At 39.8% G+C, this 13,178-nt stretch overlaps 1 protein-coding gene across 3 annotated transcripts in view; it reads right to left on the bottom strand.

The window, feature by feature from the left end:
• The window catches only part of dock5 (dedicator of cytokinesis 5), a 30,043-nt gene extending 17,775 nt beyond the window's left edge, over positions 1-12,268 (bottom strand). For all 3 annotated transcript variants that reach the window (XM_053325009.1, XM_053325010.1, XM_053325011.1), the window contains exons 1-11: positions 12,210-12,268; positions 6,698-6,781; positions 6,414-6,454; positions 6,251-6,306; positions 5,880-5,976; positions 5,572-5,720; positions 5,293-5,428; positions 5,028-5,185; positions 3,283-3,364; positions 2,549-2,678; positions 1,789-1,861 (exon numbers count right to left, since the gene is read on the bottom strand). In XM_053325009.1, the coding sequence (XP_053180984.1) occupies positions 1,789-1,861; positions 2,549-2,678; positions 3,283-3,364; positions 5,028-5,185; positions 5,293-5,428; positions 5,572-5,720; positions 5,880-5,976; positions 6,251-6,306; positions 6,414-6,454; positions 6,698-6,781; positions 12,210-12,252 (1,049 nt within the window). In that variant the 5' untranslated portion in view covers positions 12,253-12,268. The remainder of the gene's footprint in view (positions 1-1,788; positions 1,862-2,548; positions 2,679-3,282; positions 3,365-5,027; positions 5,186-5,292; positions 5,429-5,571; positions 5,721-5,879; positions 5,977-6,250; positions 6,307-6,413; positions 6,455-6,697; positions 6,782-12,209) is intronic.
• Between the last annotated feature and the right edge of the window lie 910 nt (positions 12,269-13,178).

The raw sequence follows: 13,178 nt of genomic DNA, 5'->3' as shown, positions 1-13,178 counted from the left end.
GTTTTTTGTTTTTTAAAGTTGATTTGGCTTAAAAGTTGAAGAAAATCGTGATTCTCAAAGCATTTTGTGTAATTCCCAAATCCATCTGGTATTATATGCATGTAGTTTTGCTCTCAAGCAGAATTCAAATGTTCAAGTACAAAAAAAAATCCAAATTTCATGTTTTCAGTACATTATTACAAGAAATCATTAAGTTCAATTAGCAACATACTCATCTTCAAATTTCTTGTGCAACTCATCACATGCTGTCACATTTACTTTACAGGTGAAACTCATGCATCATTAAACACATTTACACTGCGGTGGAGGGGGGGGGGGGGGGGGTCTGAGTCTGTTGCATCACAGTTACCGAATATGGACGAGATATTAGAAAGGCACTAAAGCCTGTTTTTACTGAGGGGAAAATGCCTGTGCATGTGTTGTTGTGGTTTGGTCAGAAGGAGAGGTGAACACAGAGGAAGAGACAGAAAGAGGACAGAGAACTGCAGAGTTCACGTAGGCGAGGGAAGGTTTTGGTGCAAGAGCAAATATCAGATGTGATTTAGATGAAATGCTGTGGTCAAATGAGTGTTGCTACAATCGCTCCTAATTTGCATTAATCAAATTCATATATTTGTATTTTATATTAACGTTACACTATGGCAGTTTCTGTCGATCAGAATACAAGGTGAAGACTTACTGTGAGAAATCTGATATTGACTTCAGTATTGGCCTCCTGTTTATAAGTCTAAATGAGAAATAAACTGACTGTTTGCTCATGAGTTTTGAGTGAATGACAGCTTCTTGCAGGACAAATGAAGTGTTGTGCTGCTCAGCATACAGTAAATTGACATGCTGATTGCACTTTGTTTTGAGAACTGCAACACTGTGTTTAACTGTATGAGAAAATATCAGTACATTAATGTTATTTCAATCTTACAAATATGCTTTCTTTCTCCATTGTTCACTTGAAAATTCATTTTGTGCGAACTTTTCATTATTCATTTGCAATTATCCATATCATGATTACCAGTGGCACACAAGTCTATCAGCGTTAATGAAATATAAATGCGTTTGGTGAGGCTTAACGAGTTATTCTGTGTTACAGCCTGTGGGTTTAAAGACACTCTGACCGCTGGTATTTGTGGAAGGGCAGGAAGCTGCATATCCAGGAAACTTTTATTCATGTTTTCCTCGAGAAACATGATTGTGAAAACAGACATAAAAGATTAAACCTGAATAAGAATGTAACTCTGATGGAAAAATGTCAAAAATCTACATTTCATAGTTACAATAATCACTCAAACATTCTATGAATTTTTCAACTGAACTTGAACTACTTCTTGTGACAGAAATATGTGTTTTGTGTGTGTGTAATTCTTCACTGTGCCACTGTCAGAGGAAACAAATAGAGGTTAAATCATGGGGAAAAAATTTGATTTGGATGTCAAGAATCAGTCAAGCTATTTTTGGGGTGTTCTTGCATCAAGGATCCCTGTGAATGTATTATTGTCCTCATCCACCCACTGCGCCGGTACTGTGAAAACATGGCCTTGAAGTCTGTCTTTGAGGGGTAACACTAACACTCAGGGTTTCGAAGTTGGTTATATTTGTCCTTGAAAAGCAACAGGAAAAAAGTTAAATTGCAACCTTGAAAAAAATAAAATAAAATTGGAACACAGTAAGCAAATATAACTCGAAAAACCTATTCCAGATCTTTTCCATTATTCATACGCGATTGTATTACACTGCAAAACAAGGCTGAGCCCGTTACCGCTATAAGAGGTGTGACAACATCAAAAGACTCACTGCTGAAAAGGGATGAAATGCTGTTTGTCCTCATCATCTGTTTTGCCATGGGCGATGTCTGTTATGTCCATCACTGCAATGACAAACACATTGGGAGCCTCACAGAAAGAAAGCATACTGTCAAGGATGAGATAATTCAACAGATGTGACGCTGTTGTTAGGTTACTGCCAAAACAGCGACAAAATAGGAGTTTCCATGATTTAATAGCACAGATTTAATTTACTCAATGTAACTCTGGAAACTGTGTGTTCTATTTCTGAAACAGAAGCTGAGACATGTGGTGTTGGATCTTATTCACCTGTTGCCTGGTAATGCAGACAGCCGGCGTAGTAAGACAGATTGAGGGTTCTTGCTCTCCAGCTTGCAAATGGGTGATGTTTCTAAATTGTGCATTCCACCCAGCTCCTTTTCCTAAAATGTGTTTCTTTTTTTTCCTGGCTAAGAATAATGTGTCTTCTGAGTTAAACGTTCCTTCTGACTCTGGTTTCAGTCCATTTGCTGGAACACCATTTCTCATCAAATCCACCAATCATCTGGCCAAAAAACAAAACGTCGGTTGCTAAACCAATTTCCACCGACTCCTTTGCCAAGGCAGAGCGGAGGCATTTTCTAGGTCAGAAAGCAGGTGTTCCCATTTCATTCGGCACACACGGATCATTCATTTTTACACCTCAACAGAACTATTGGTGCAACTACAGCACATAAAAGAGTGCCATTCTTTGTTAACAAATATTAGAACATTTGAAAAAAGGTGCTCACCAGCCACACCAAACGGTCTCCTAAGTCCGCCTGTGTGTTTCTTGCCCTCCTTCAGCTCCATGCTGCCAACTCTGATGATCTGGCAAACCAGGAAGAGTCGCTGCCTCATCAAGTCGCTGCTGCTCAGGTCCTGGACACAAAGGACAATGGCAAGGATGATTTATTATGGCATATTAAGTGATGAAATGCAATGCATACAAAAGGCATCGGCTGAATGTGTCACAGGCCTGTCATTATGAGCATTTATATAGCTGGAGCTAAAGACCAGATAGGAAATATTACAAAATAAAACTATGCAATAAAACTCTCAAACTTATCATCTTTCCAACATCTGTATGTGTTTATTTTTCTTGGATGTTTTTTGAAGTTACGGGAGTCTCGTCTTGTGTGCTTTGAGCAAGTACATTTGACACCAATTTCTCAGCGCTTTGCCCTGATGAATGTGATTTTATTGCATTGGGAACCACCAATTCCTGGTGGCACACGCGCAGGGTGACACAATGGCTTATTTGCTGGGAACTGCTGACTGTGTCATTAACATAAACAGAAGGCGACATAATAATGTATTCAAATTCTAAAAGATGTGCCATGAATGTGGCCTATTCAGTGAAACTTTCAGTAAATTAGAAGCTATCCAGGAGCAAATTGTCTTCTTTGTCACAGATTTCAGGCAGCACTGGATTGTTTAAATCCAAAGCAGAGGGAATACAGTCAGTGAGTTGGGATTCAGTTACCGTGAATAGTGCTGGCAGGTTGTTGAGCTTTTCAATTTCTTTAGGCATTCCCATACTGTCCCACCGCACCAGGAAGTTCTCACTGTATGGATTTCAACAAGAATCACAATTTGATATCACATAAGACACTTAGACACTTGGCAAAATATAAAAATATAAAAACACAAAAATAACTAATGCAAAAACTCTCTCTCTTCTTTATTTCATTCATTTTATTCAATAGGATCTAAAATGTCATGGAAATTTTAATATGCTTTCATATTTTCAATACCAATAAATTGACAACAAGTTTATTGTTCCCTGCAGACATTTTGACTTGCCAAACACAGCTGATGGTTGCATTTCATTTAGGTGTGGAGTGCCAGAGAGAACTGACTGGCACACTTTAGTGGAAAAGATCTGTGATGGTGATGACCTGCTATAAAAAATGTTTAAATGTCATAGTGAGAAAGTTGTTTTTACTCTTAGAGACATCAGAGTTCTGTGTCAGCTGAAGAACAGCCAGTGTTTTTACAGTTTATAGCTGTTTTACATTAGCGACATCGATAACCATGTACATGATTTGACTCGATTAGATTTTCTTATATTTTAGAGGTTGTTTCAATCATTTTTATTATTTATGCTGGCCCCATTTTTTTTTACCAAGCTCAGAATAGAGACATTACTTTTCTACTCCAGCAGGCAGGAGAAGCAGCAACTGCATAATGCTTGAAACGAGTAGCCTTCCAGCTTTGAGCATTAATTTAAAACAGTGTTGAAGCCGCTACATCAGTGCTGTGCAGAACTATGTGACAACCTCCAGCCATAATTATTATTCTCCATGAGTATGGTATAACTTATTATAATTAATCCTTCACTTTACAACTTTTGTCATAAGTGGTGTTTACATATTATCTTAATATTACTAGTAGCAGCAGTAGCAACGCAAGCCAAGAACGGCCTTGCTTGCAATTCTTTTAGTAAATGACATTATCACAAAATCACAAGATAATCTATCTTGTTATAAAGAGAAAAACAAAAGGCCAATTTCTCTAGATAACAAGATAATTTATGATAAGATTTATCTGGGAGGATTTCATTCTCATTTGTTCATTCCTGTCTTCCCTCCATGTCTCCATCACATGGACAGCTCAGCTATTTAGATCAGGCACGAGAAGCCTTCGGGTGGCTCTTAAGGACATGGGTTCAAATTTGTCATGTTGGTTCATTCCCTCTTTCCACCCCACTTTCTTTTCTCTCATTAAGTCTAACAAAATGAAAATGCTTGAAAGATATTGTTTGGTAACATCCCTTCATATTATGATCAGTCCATGAGACAGATAATAAGGAAGTACAGTTTCAGTTGGAATCAGCTGCTACACTTGTCAAGATGTTATCTATGTATGCTTATAACTAATAAGAGGAAACACATATTTCATGGAAACAGGTTGATGATCTTGTTATCTTGAGAGTAGCAGTAATGATAGTAGTACTTCTAAACACTTGTAATCTTTAGGCCTGTTTATATATCAAGTGTGAATTTTTACCATCTATCACGGTGAAACTAATGCTTCTTCTCTGCGCTACGTTACAGAGTGTAAAGACTCAAACACACACGACAAAAGCAATGCTACAAAACCTACAATGTTGATGACTTACACTAACTGCAGGCTGCAAGTAGAATTATCTAACAGCACTTAATGAATCTGAATGAGCAAATAACCTTGGCTTGTTGTTAATCATGAGGTAATAAGTGAGGAGCTAACCTGATGAATTCTGACTGGTCAGGGTCATAGAGAGACATTAGCAGCTCAGCATCTTCTCCAATGTTGCATACAAAGTTTTTCAGGTTCATGAGTAGACTGTAGGTGTGCACCGTGCTGAACAGGGTCTGACGCCTCATTTCCAGGTTTTGCAGCCGCGTCTGCATAAAATCCAGGCAGAAGGCAGTGCACAGATACAGATATTAATTTAAATGGATACCCGCTATGGAGTAAAGCTACTCAAAGTACCAACAAATTAGAATCATGCCTTCTCCTCTTGTATCCTGTCGTCGACACTGCGTGATGCGGTCTCGTGCGCCCGGAACAGACTGACCGTGCTGGTCTGGTCGGGATCCAGTGTGTTTCCTGATTCATCTCGTACCACCAGGTCCAAACCCAGAATCCTGAGCAGCACAGAGGGTCGAACAGCATGACATGGGCTTACACATACAATCCTAGCACCATGACTCAAGCGTATAAAATTTTACAATGCCATTTATGTCAGAAGGCATTTCATCGCAGTACAATAACGCAGCAGGATTCATACCGGTTTCCATAATCAATCTTCGCTGTGACTTTCTTTTTGAGCTCTACAAGGTCATCCTTGGGCAGTGTTCCTGACACTATCTGAGATCGATATTCGATGAGGCTGTAGGCCATCTGCTGAACACTCCTGAACTGGGTGGTCTTGTTCGCCTGTCAGATAAACAGGTATATGAGAATGTAGTCTTCAGAGGAATGAAAAGCAACACTATGTTTTTAACAGAAAAAAAGAAGTGGTGAGACGCTGAGTAGTGTAAGGGACTTCACATTAGAAACAGAGAGGTTGATAACAGAGAGGCAATCTACACTTACCACAAAGAGCTTGTGCCATATCTGTGCCCATTCCCTCAGAGTAGCCCCGAGCTCCTGCACCAGCGGTAGATCTGCTGGAATAATTATTTCCTGCTGGCTACCAGCCACAAGAAGAGAATAATAAGATATTGGAAAAGTGGCTCATCACTCACAAATCACATCATACAATTTGAACGGACACAAGAGCATTTCTTTACATGATAAATAGTTGGATGGTTTTCCTATACCGCCAAGAAAAGCATTACTGAATCCTCACTTATGATAATTACAAGTGCACTGCTATGTTATTGGCAAATGACAAGGCGGGGCGGCAAACCAAAAGTAAAGTGGATTATCATCAAGATGGTATGTTTACTGATCTGTGATCTCACCCTATTCCCTCAACCGTAGCCTCCTTTAAGTGGATGTAGGAAGATGGGAAAATGCCCTATGGAAATGAGTTAATATTAGTATATACATATAAATACATGCATATGTTTATATACAGAAACATCATAGAATTAGATAGAGGACAAGTCCTAATGATGCCCATACCTTATGTGATTTCTTGCGTAACGTGTAGCCCCTATACCAGCCTGAGGAAATATAAATTAATAGAGAAGCATGTTATACTGAGGGAGAGGCAGTCGATAAGTTAGGAGCGATGATAGTCCAGGCTGTCAGGAGGACAATGTGGTGGACTGCAGACTCATTTACATTATTATGCATAGCACACTGAGTGCCAGTTAGTTCAACATCTCTTCAATTCTTGTGTCAGCTTGCTTAGAGAAGTAAAACAGGGATGTGTCGGGGCCTGTTGTGTGTTCAGGCTCACTCACCTTCCAATTTCTCAAGTATGTGCACCGTGTCCCCCACCTGTAGACACAGCTCCTGCTCACCATGGGGATCATAATTGTAGATTGCTGAAGGACAGAATAGGACTGTCTCATTATGGAAAATAAAACACACACACACACAACATTCAGTAACTACTGTTAACAAAGAAAGGTTTTGACCAACAATTTGACTGGCAAGTTTCGTTCCTCGTCAAGGTCCACTGGATTACGAAAAAACCCCAAATCCCTTTTCAATAACTCACTTCACAGAGGAGCAAAGACTGTTTTTAAAAAAAGTTCTGGATCAGAGGTTTGCAGTTTCTCCCTGGAAAAGGAAACCAATTCAGCCTGCTTGTCACAGAGCTAGGACTTGCAGGCGTTAAAGGATCCTGATCTTTGCTTTATTCCTCATCTCATTGCTCTTTCTAACAGCATGCTGTTTGTGCAGCAGGCCTGTGTGACTCAAACCTCCAAAGCATTTTTGACGATTCTTAATTGAAACGGATGCCCTGAGGCTGTGTTTAACGTTCCAGTAAATGGACTGTGCTGGAGCAGGTGGCTTCCAGGTCTAATGCAGTGTCAACAGTGAGGAGTAGAGCTTAAACGGCAATGGCATCACATCCTCTATATTTCTGATATCATCATACCACTGTGGACTTTGGTCATTAGTTACACTCTGCAAGTTCTTTTTCTGCCAACTGGCTCACCTGCGAGCCCGCCCTCCCCTACATTCAATTTATAAACCACAGCTTTCCTAGAGGCGACTGCTGTCTTTCCTTTTTAACTCTCTGACCTGGCCTCATATGAGAGAAATCACACAAGAATACGCCTGTACGCGCTTACACACACACACACATTGCAAAAGAGAAACATTGGCAAACAATGCTGCAGCAAAGGTCTTTGTCATAACTTGAGGGAACTGCAATAGTGTGCAGCCACTCATTCTCAAAGTGAGATAGAGGAAGTATGAGCAGAGCTCTGTCCTGACTTGCATGGTGATAATGCTTGTTACTGGAGGCTAGATTTCACAGCGCGCTTCAACTGGCTCAGCTTATCACACCTCAGTCTGAATACCAAAACTTGACAAAACACTCAATGTGACTACCCTTCTCCCTCAGTGACGTCGTCAGTGATTTTTCTGGCTCCCCTAAACACATCTGCACACACAGAGATCCCCATGTAGAATTAGTTTTTGGTCTGAAACTGTGTTTGTGTAGGCAGCCCATGGGCTCTTAAAATATTAGGTTAAACCCATGCCTGCTGTGTTGTTAGGATATCACTTGCACAGGTTCACAACTCACTGTGAGATCCCTCATCCGGTCATCAGAGAGGAGAACAAACACTGAAACCTAGAAGGGGTCAGAAATACCGCAATACCAATGACATTGGTACAGTTTGTTCTTTTCCAAAATAAAAATTTCCTCAAATTGGTGTGGTAGTATCTCTTCTAGCTAGACCAAATCACAACACTATGAACATAAAGGTCAGGCCTTTAAAGCTAACTTACTGACACATTGTTTTATATTTTAAGAGAAGTGACTGACCTACTCTTTTTCCTCTTTTAAAAGAAGAGTGCTTGTTTTCACCAGGAAATCATTTGTGCAGTCAAAACGATACAGAATGAAACATGCACTGAAGAAATTACATCTGCCTCTGGCTATGCCGAGAGTGACAATGGTCCATTCACCAACTTGACACAGTGTCCGGGCCTGGCAAACAGCATGGCAGTATGCCAATGGCAGAAACCCAGTTGAGCTTGTTGTGATGCCACAGTGTCTAAACTAAAGGCAACAGTCTGAGCCTTGGCAGCGCAGCTCATCTGTATAACTCTGAGACACACTGTCTTCCTCTTCAACTTGAAATACTGAGCCTGTCGCCGCTGCTGTAAATTCCAATAAAGCCCCGATCTGCGCAGATTCATGTTAATGTGCATACTAATGTTAAATCAAAGTCAGCCTGATTCACTCTAAATGATTTACCATACAAGTGGATTAGCCAACAATTAAAGAACACCGCAGCTGAACAGTTTGAGCAGCTGTTGGCTGCTTGTCAAAGTTACCACAATTCAATCAGAGTCTATTGTTTCCATAATCGACTGGCAGTGAAAAAATAAACTTGTATTTGCAGTTATGGAAAAAACAAAACAAAAACAACCAAACAAACAAAAAAGAAGCAAAAAACCCTACACACAAAATAATGAGAGACATAGACTAGCAACCAATCCTTTGAAATAATTAACACATGTTGAAAACGTAATTGTCACAATGAAAAAGTATTTTATTTCAAATCAAATGAAATAAAAATTGATTTGTGTTATGAATCAAAAACTGTTTTAATAATCCACTATTCAGTGCTGTCCCATGTATGTCCTGAACTGAGCTGAGTCATTTTTGCCAAAATAGGGAAGGGTGGACTATCTCGACATAAAATCATTAGGTAAAAGCAAGTCTATTAAAGTTTGTTTTAGAGCCAATTCTGCTCAGACAGGACGTTTCAAAACATAATAAGGCCTCAGTAGGAAAAAAGCCTTTTGCCTCCCATCTACTGTCTAGACAGTCAGAAACTATCTCTAGCTCTTAAAACTGTGCTCAAGCTAATAACTCCTTACAGGTTATCCATAAATCAGAGATTTAATTCTTAAGTTCAAAGCTAATAGCGCAAAAAAGGAAAAGAATTACATCAGTGTGGGCTCATCTCTTTGTGCTGGTTGAAAACCCACCTGCAACAATTCACAGGAAGGAAATTACAGTCACCTTATCTCAATGCCTTTCTCCAAGTTGCTCAAGAATCAGAAGAATCACTGTGAAATGATGTGTAAGTTGTAAAAGTCATTACTGACCAGGCATCTGGTCAGGCATCTGGTCAGTCCATCAAAACTGACATCAAGGTTAACACTTATCTCTAAATCATTGTCTGCAATCAGGTTTGACATTGCATGATGACACACAAGGATGAAATGATTGTGATCTTTTCAGTCTGCAAATCTCAACATCTTTAGATTTGTTTTGCTAATAAGATGCCCACACAGCATGGAAACAACTTGAAACTGTTTAAGGAAACTTATTTCCTATCAATTGCATAACAGCACAAGGTGAAAGTAGTACTACAGAAGAAGAGTACTACAGCAGAAACGCTGGTTTATACAACTGAAGCCAGTACAAGTATACATCATGTCTTTATGACTGCAATAGCATGAACTGTAGTTCCCTAAAGAGAACTCAAGGTAATTATAGGAGGTGTTTGCTGGTGCTGCTCGTAAGCAACCGAAGAGCATTATAATCACTATGACAACTTTATTATACAATATATATCAGAACCCACAATATGTAAACTCCAGGGGTTTGCTGCTTCAAATCTTATTAATTATAACAATTATACATTATCCACTCAAAGAGGCGTTTAGTGTATTCACTTAGATGTTTGGCCTTCCCTGTACAGAGTTTGATATCGGGTTTTTTTTTTGCATTCACCTGCTCAGGGGGGTTTAAATATGTTTATATAAAAGCAAGATTTATGATATCACAAATTGGTTTGCAAGCAGATAATAGTTCCATGTTGACTTTTTTGTGTTTCTGACATATCACTACAAAAAAATTGTTTATATATTATTGGGCAGGATCTTTAACTCTCTTCATCCTCTCTGTGAATAGATAGGAAGTTCCTGGAGGACTTGAGGGCATCACTGGAGCGTAAATGTGTAATTTTGTTCACATAAGCTCATAATAAAAATGGCCAGCTCTATATTGGTTCAGCTCAAATTCATGTAAGCATTTATATGACCGCTCATTAGGGAGACCTTGCTCTGGAGTCAACTAAAGCCATGGGATGCCATTATGGATATGAATAATGTAAATAGAGATGCAGTAAATTAAACTAAGCAGAGAGCATCTGTGGTCTTCACCTGCTGATTCAGTCTCTACTGCAGTGCTTGTTTTTTTGGGTGTGTTGGAATCTGTCCTATTATGATGGTGTTACAAATTTACTGTTAAAGATTGTGGTATCTTAATCCCCATATTATCCATATTCTCCTGTTAGCTAGCACGATATAACTGATGTTATCAGAAACCATGCAATCCTGTCTTTCATCCAAAATGTAGTTCCTTGTGTTTGGGCACTGCTTGGGGTTGACTAATCGGATTAAAAACATAAGACCTTGTAAAGGGTCCGATGGCATTTTTAGGATTAAGTACAGTGTTGGTGACTCCTACCCTGTTTCTAAGGTGAATGGCAAGAACATGGCACAAGCTAAAGAATCAAGCAGAGCAACAGTTTTGAATGTCATACTGGGATCTAAAAGGATTAACTCGAAAAAATTCCTCAACATCAGCTGCTAGAACAAGGTCATACATGACCAAGAGGGGGAGTGTTTATGTTGCATGGTGCTCCATACCCACATTAAATTGAGGGTTAAAATGTGTTTTTTTCCCCCGGCTACAACAGCTGCAAAGCACATACCACTTTCTTTAAAACCTAAGATATAGTCAGTGAAGGGATCCAGGTTAGAGGAGTCAAGCTATTTCAGTGTTGGGCTCTGATTCACGCTTACTCCTGAAGGACTATATGCTCAGTATATTCTCTACATCCACAGTTTACCTCATGTGTAAGACATCTGCTGCACACCAGGAAACACTGTCTGCTAAAGTGTCTGTAGCTTTAAGCACTTTTAGTGGTGAGTCAGTAGAGTAACCAATGACCAGCCAACCTGTGCTGGCTGTAAAGTCATTACACTGAACCAGAAAGGGATTTTTCAAAGAGACAGCAGTTACACAGATTTGCCTTGAGGGTGTGGAAGACTACCTGATAGCACGAAACCACACATACACACACACACACACACACACACACACACACACAGGTGAGGAGGCCACACCTTTTTTTAAATTAAAAACCACTGCAGTCCAAATACAAAAATGCAAAAACATAGTGGCAAACACCATACAACTGGTGATGAAAGCTACTTATTAAACAGATGCAATAAAGCAATACCTTATATTGACACTACCTCATGTCTATGCAAATTGTCCTCTCTTATCTCTCACATGCATACAGTAGTCGCAGTGGCTTCCATGTGGGGCCCTACAGGAGTCCTGCAGGGGGCTTCAAGGGACCTTCCAATGAACTGGGGATTCATTTAAGGCACACAACAAGTATTTAAACTCGGTGAGATTAAGCACAAGAAGAATGACTGGTATGCTCATTGAACTTTTGGCTCCTTTCCCTTATTCCTCGCCTCATAAAATGGACAGTAATAAAAGTTATTTCTTTCTACGACCTACACTCCCCTTAAACAACAAGGAGAGGTAAAAGCTCAGCGGTGTCCTTGGAATTAAAGAAAAAAAAAATAAAGTTTGAGAAACACAGCTGGATAACTATCCGCCTTGTATCAACAACAACAACAAAAGTCCCCAATAGTGTTTCCCAGTTTCTCTGAGCCCACTTTCCCTTGAAGTTGGTGGAGTTGGGAGTTCACTCGGCAGTTGCAAAACACACGCAGCTCATTTTTAACGAAACTTACCGACTCCGTACTTCTCTTTTTTCGTGGGTATCCAGCGGGTCATGGCGTGGGGGGGTTTGGGGAGTGTGAAGCTTCTCTGAATAAATAAATAACTATATACAACTGCCTATAAAGGACGGGCGGTGCACTCCTGCTCGTCCCGAAATCTACAGTTCCGCCATCATGACTTGTAAACGGGGAGGGGAGACCAGAGCAGGGGATAGGCGTGAACCATGAGCTTTCCCAAACTACCCCCACAACAACAACACACAGTCCCACATTACACAACCGACACTCTCTAGGAACCCGATAGGTATAAAAAAAAAAAAAAAAAAAAGTAAACCTCCACATGGATTACAATTGAATTCAGGGGACTTTAGTATTGCTGGTTTGGCTTCAAGGACTTCTGATGGCGTGATCATTTCACAGCTACTGGCGCACAATTTGACAATCTAGAGCAGAATAATTAATTGAAACCCCAGATATAAATCACCGAGGTGTCATAAATAAATGATCAGCAGGTTATTGTTTTTAATTTAGAATGAAATTGACTTGCAAGCCTCATGCTGCTGCTCACATCGACTGATTTCAAGCAGATCTATTCTGAGTGAGCCTGAATATGTCCCAGACTCATTCACATATACTCACTTACCCTATAGCAAACCTATGTTTAAGTAATTGCAGACTGTTTCAATGCAACACAGTTAACTTTTCAATATAACATGGTGAAGTATGGCCTAAGTAATGCTGACCATTGATAGACCACTTGTCCATCAGTGAGGCTATTTGCTGTTATTTCAATGTCATTTCAACATGGCCAGTATATCACAAATAACACTTAGCCTCCTCCTTCCCTGAGCAGTGAAGTAATTTACAGCTGTTGGCTGAGATCTGGTGGCCCACTTAGCCTTTTGTTTGCCCATCATGTGTGTGGAGGTTTTTTTTTTTTTCTGCTGCCATTGGCCAGCCAAATGGTGCTGTCAATAATGT

This window comes from Scomber japonicus, chromosome 9, assembly GCF_027409825.1.
Source record: "Scomber japonicus isolate fScoJap1 chromosome 9, fScoJap1.pri, whole genome shotgun sequence".
NCBI classification, from domain to species: Eukaryota; Metazoa; Chordata; class Actinopteri; order Scombriformes; family Scombridae; genus Scomber; species Scomber japonicus.
This window is presented reverse-complemented; position numbering and strand designations above follow the sequence as displayed.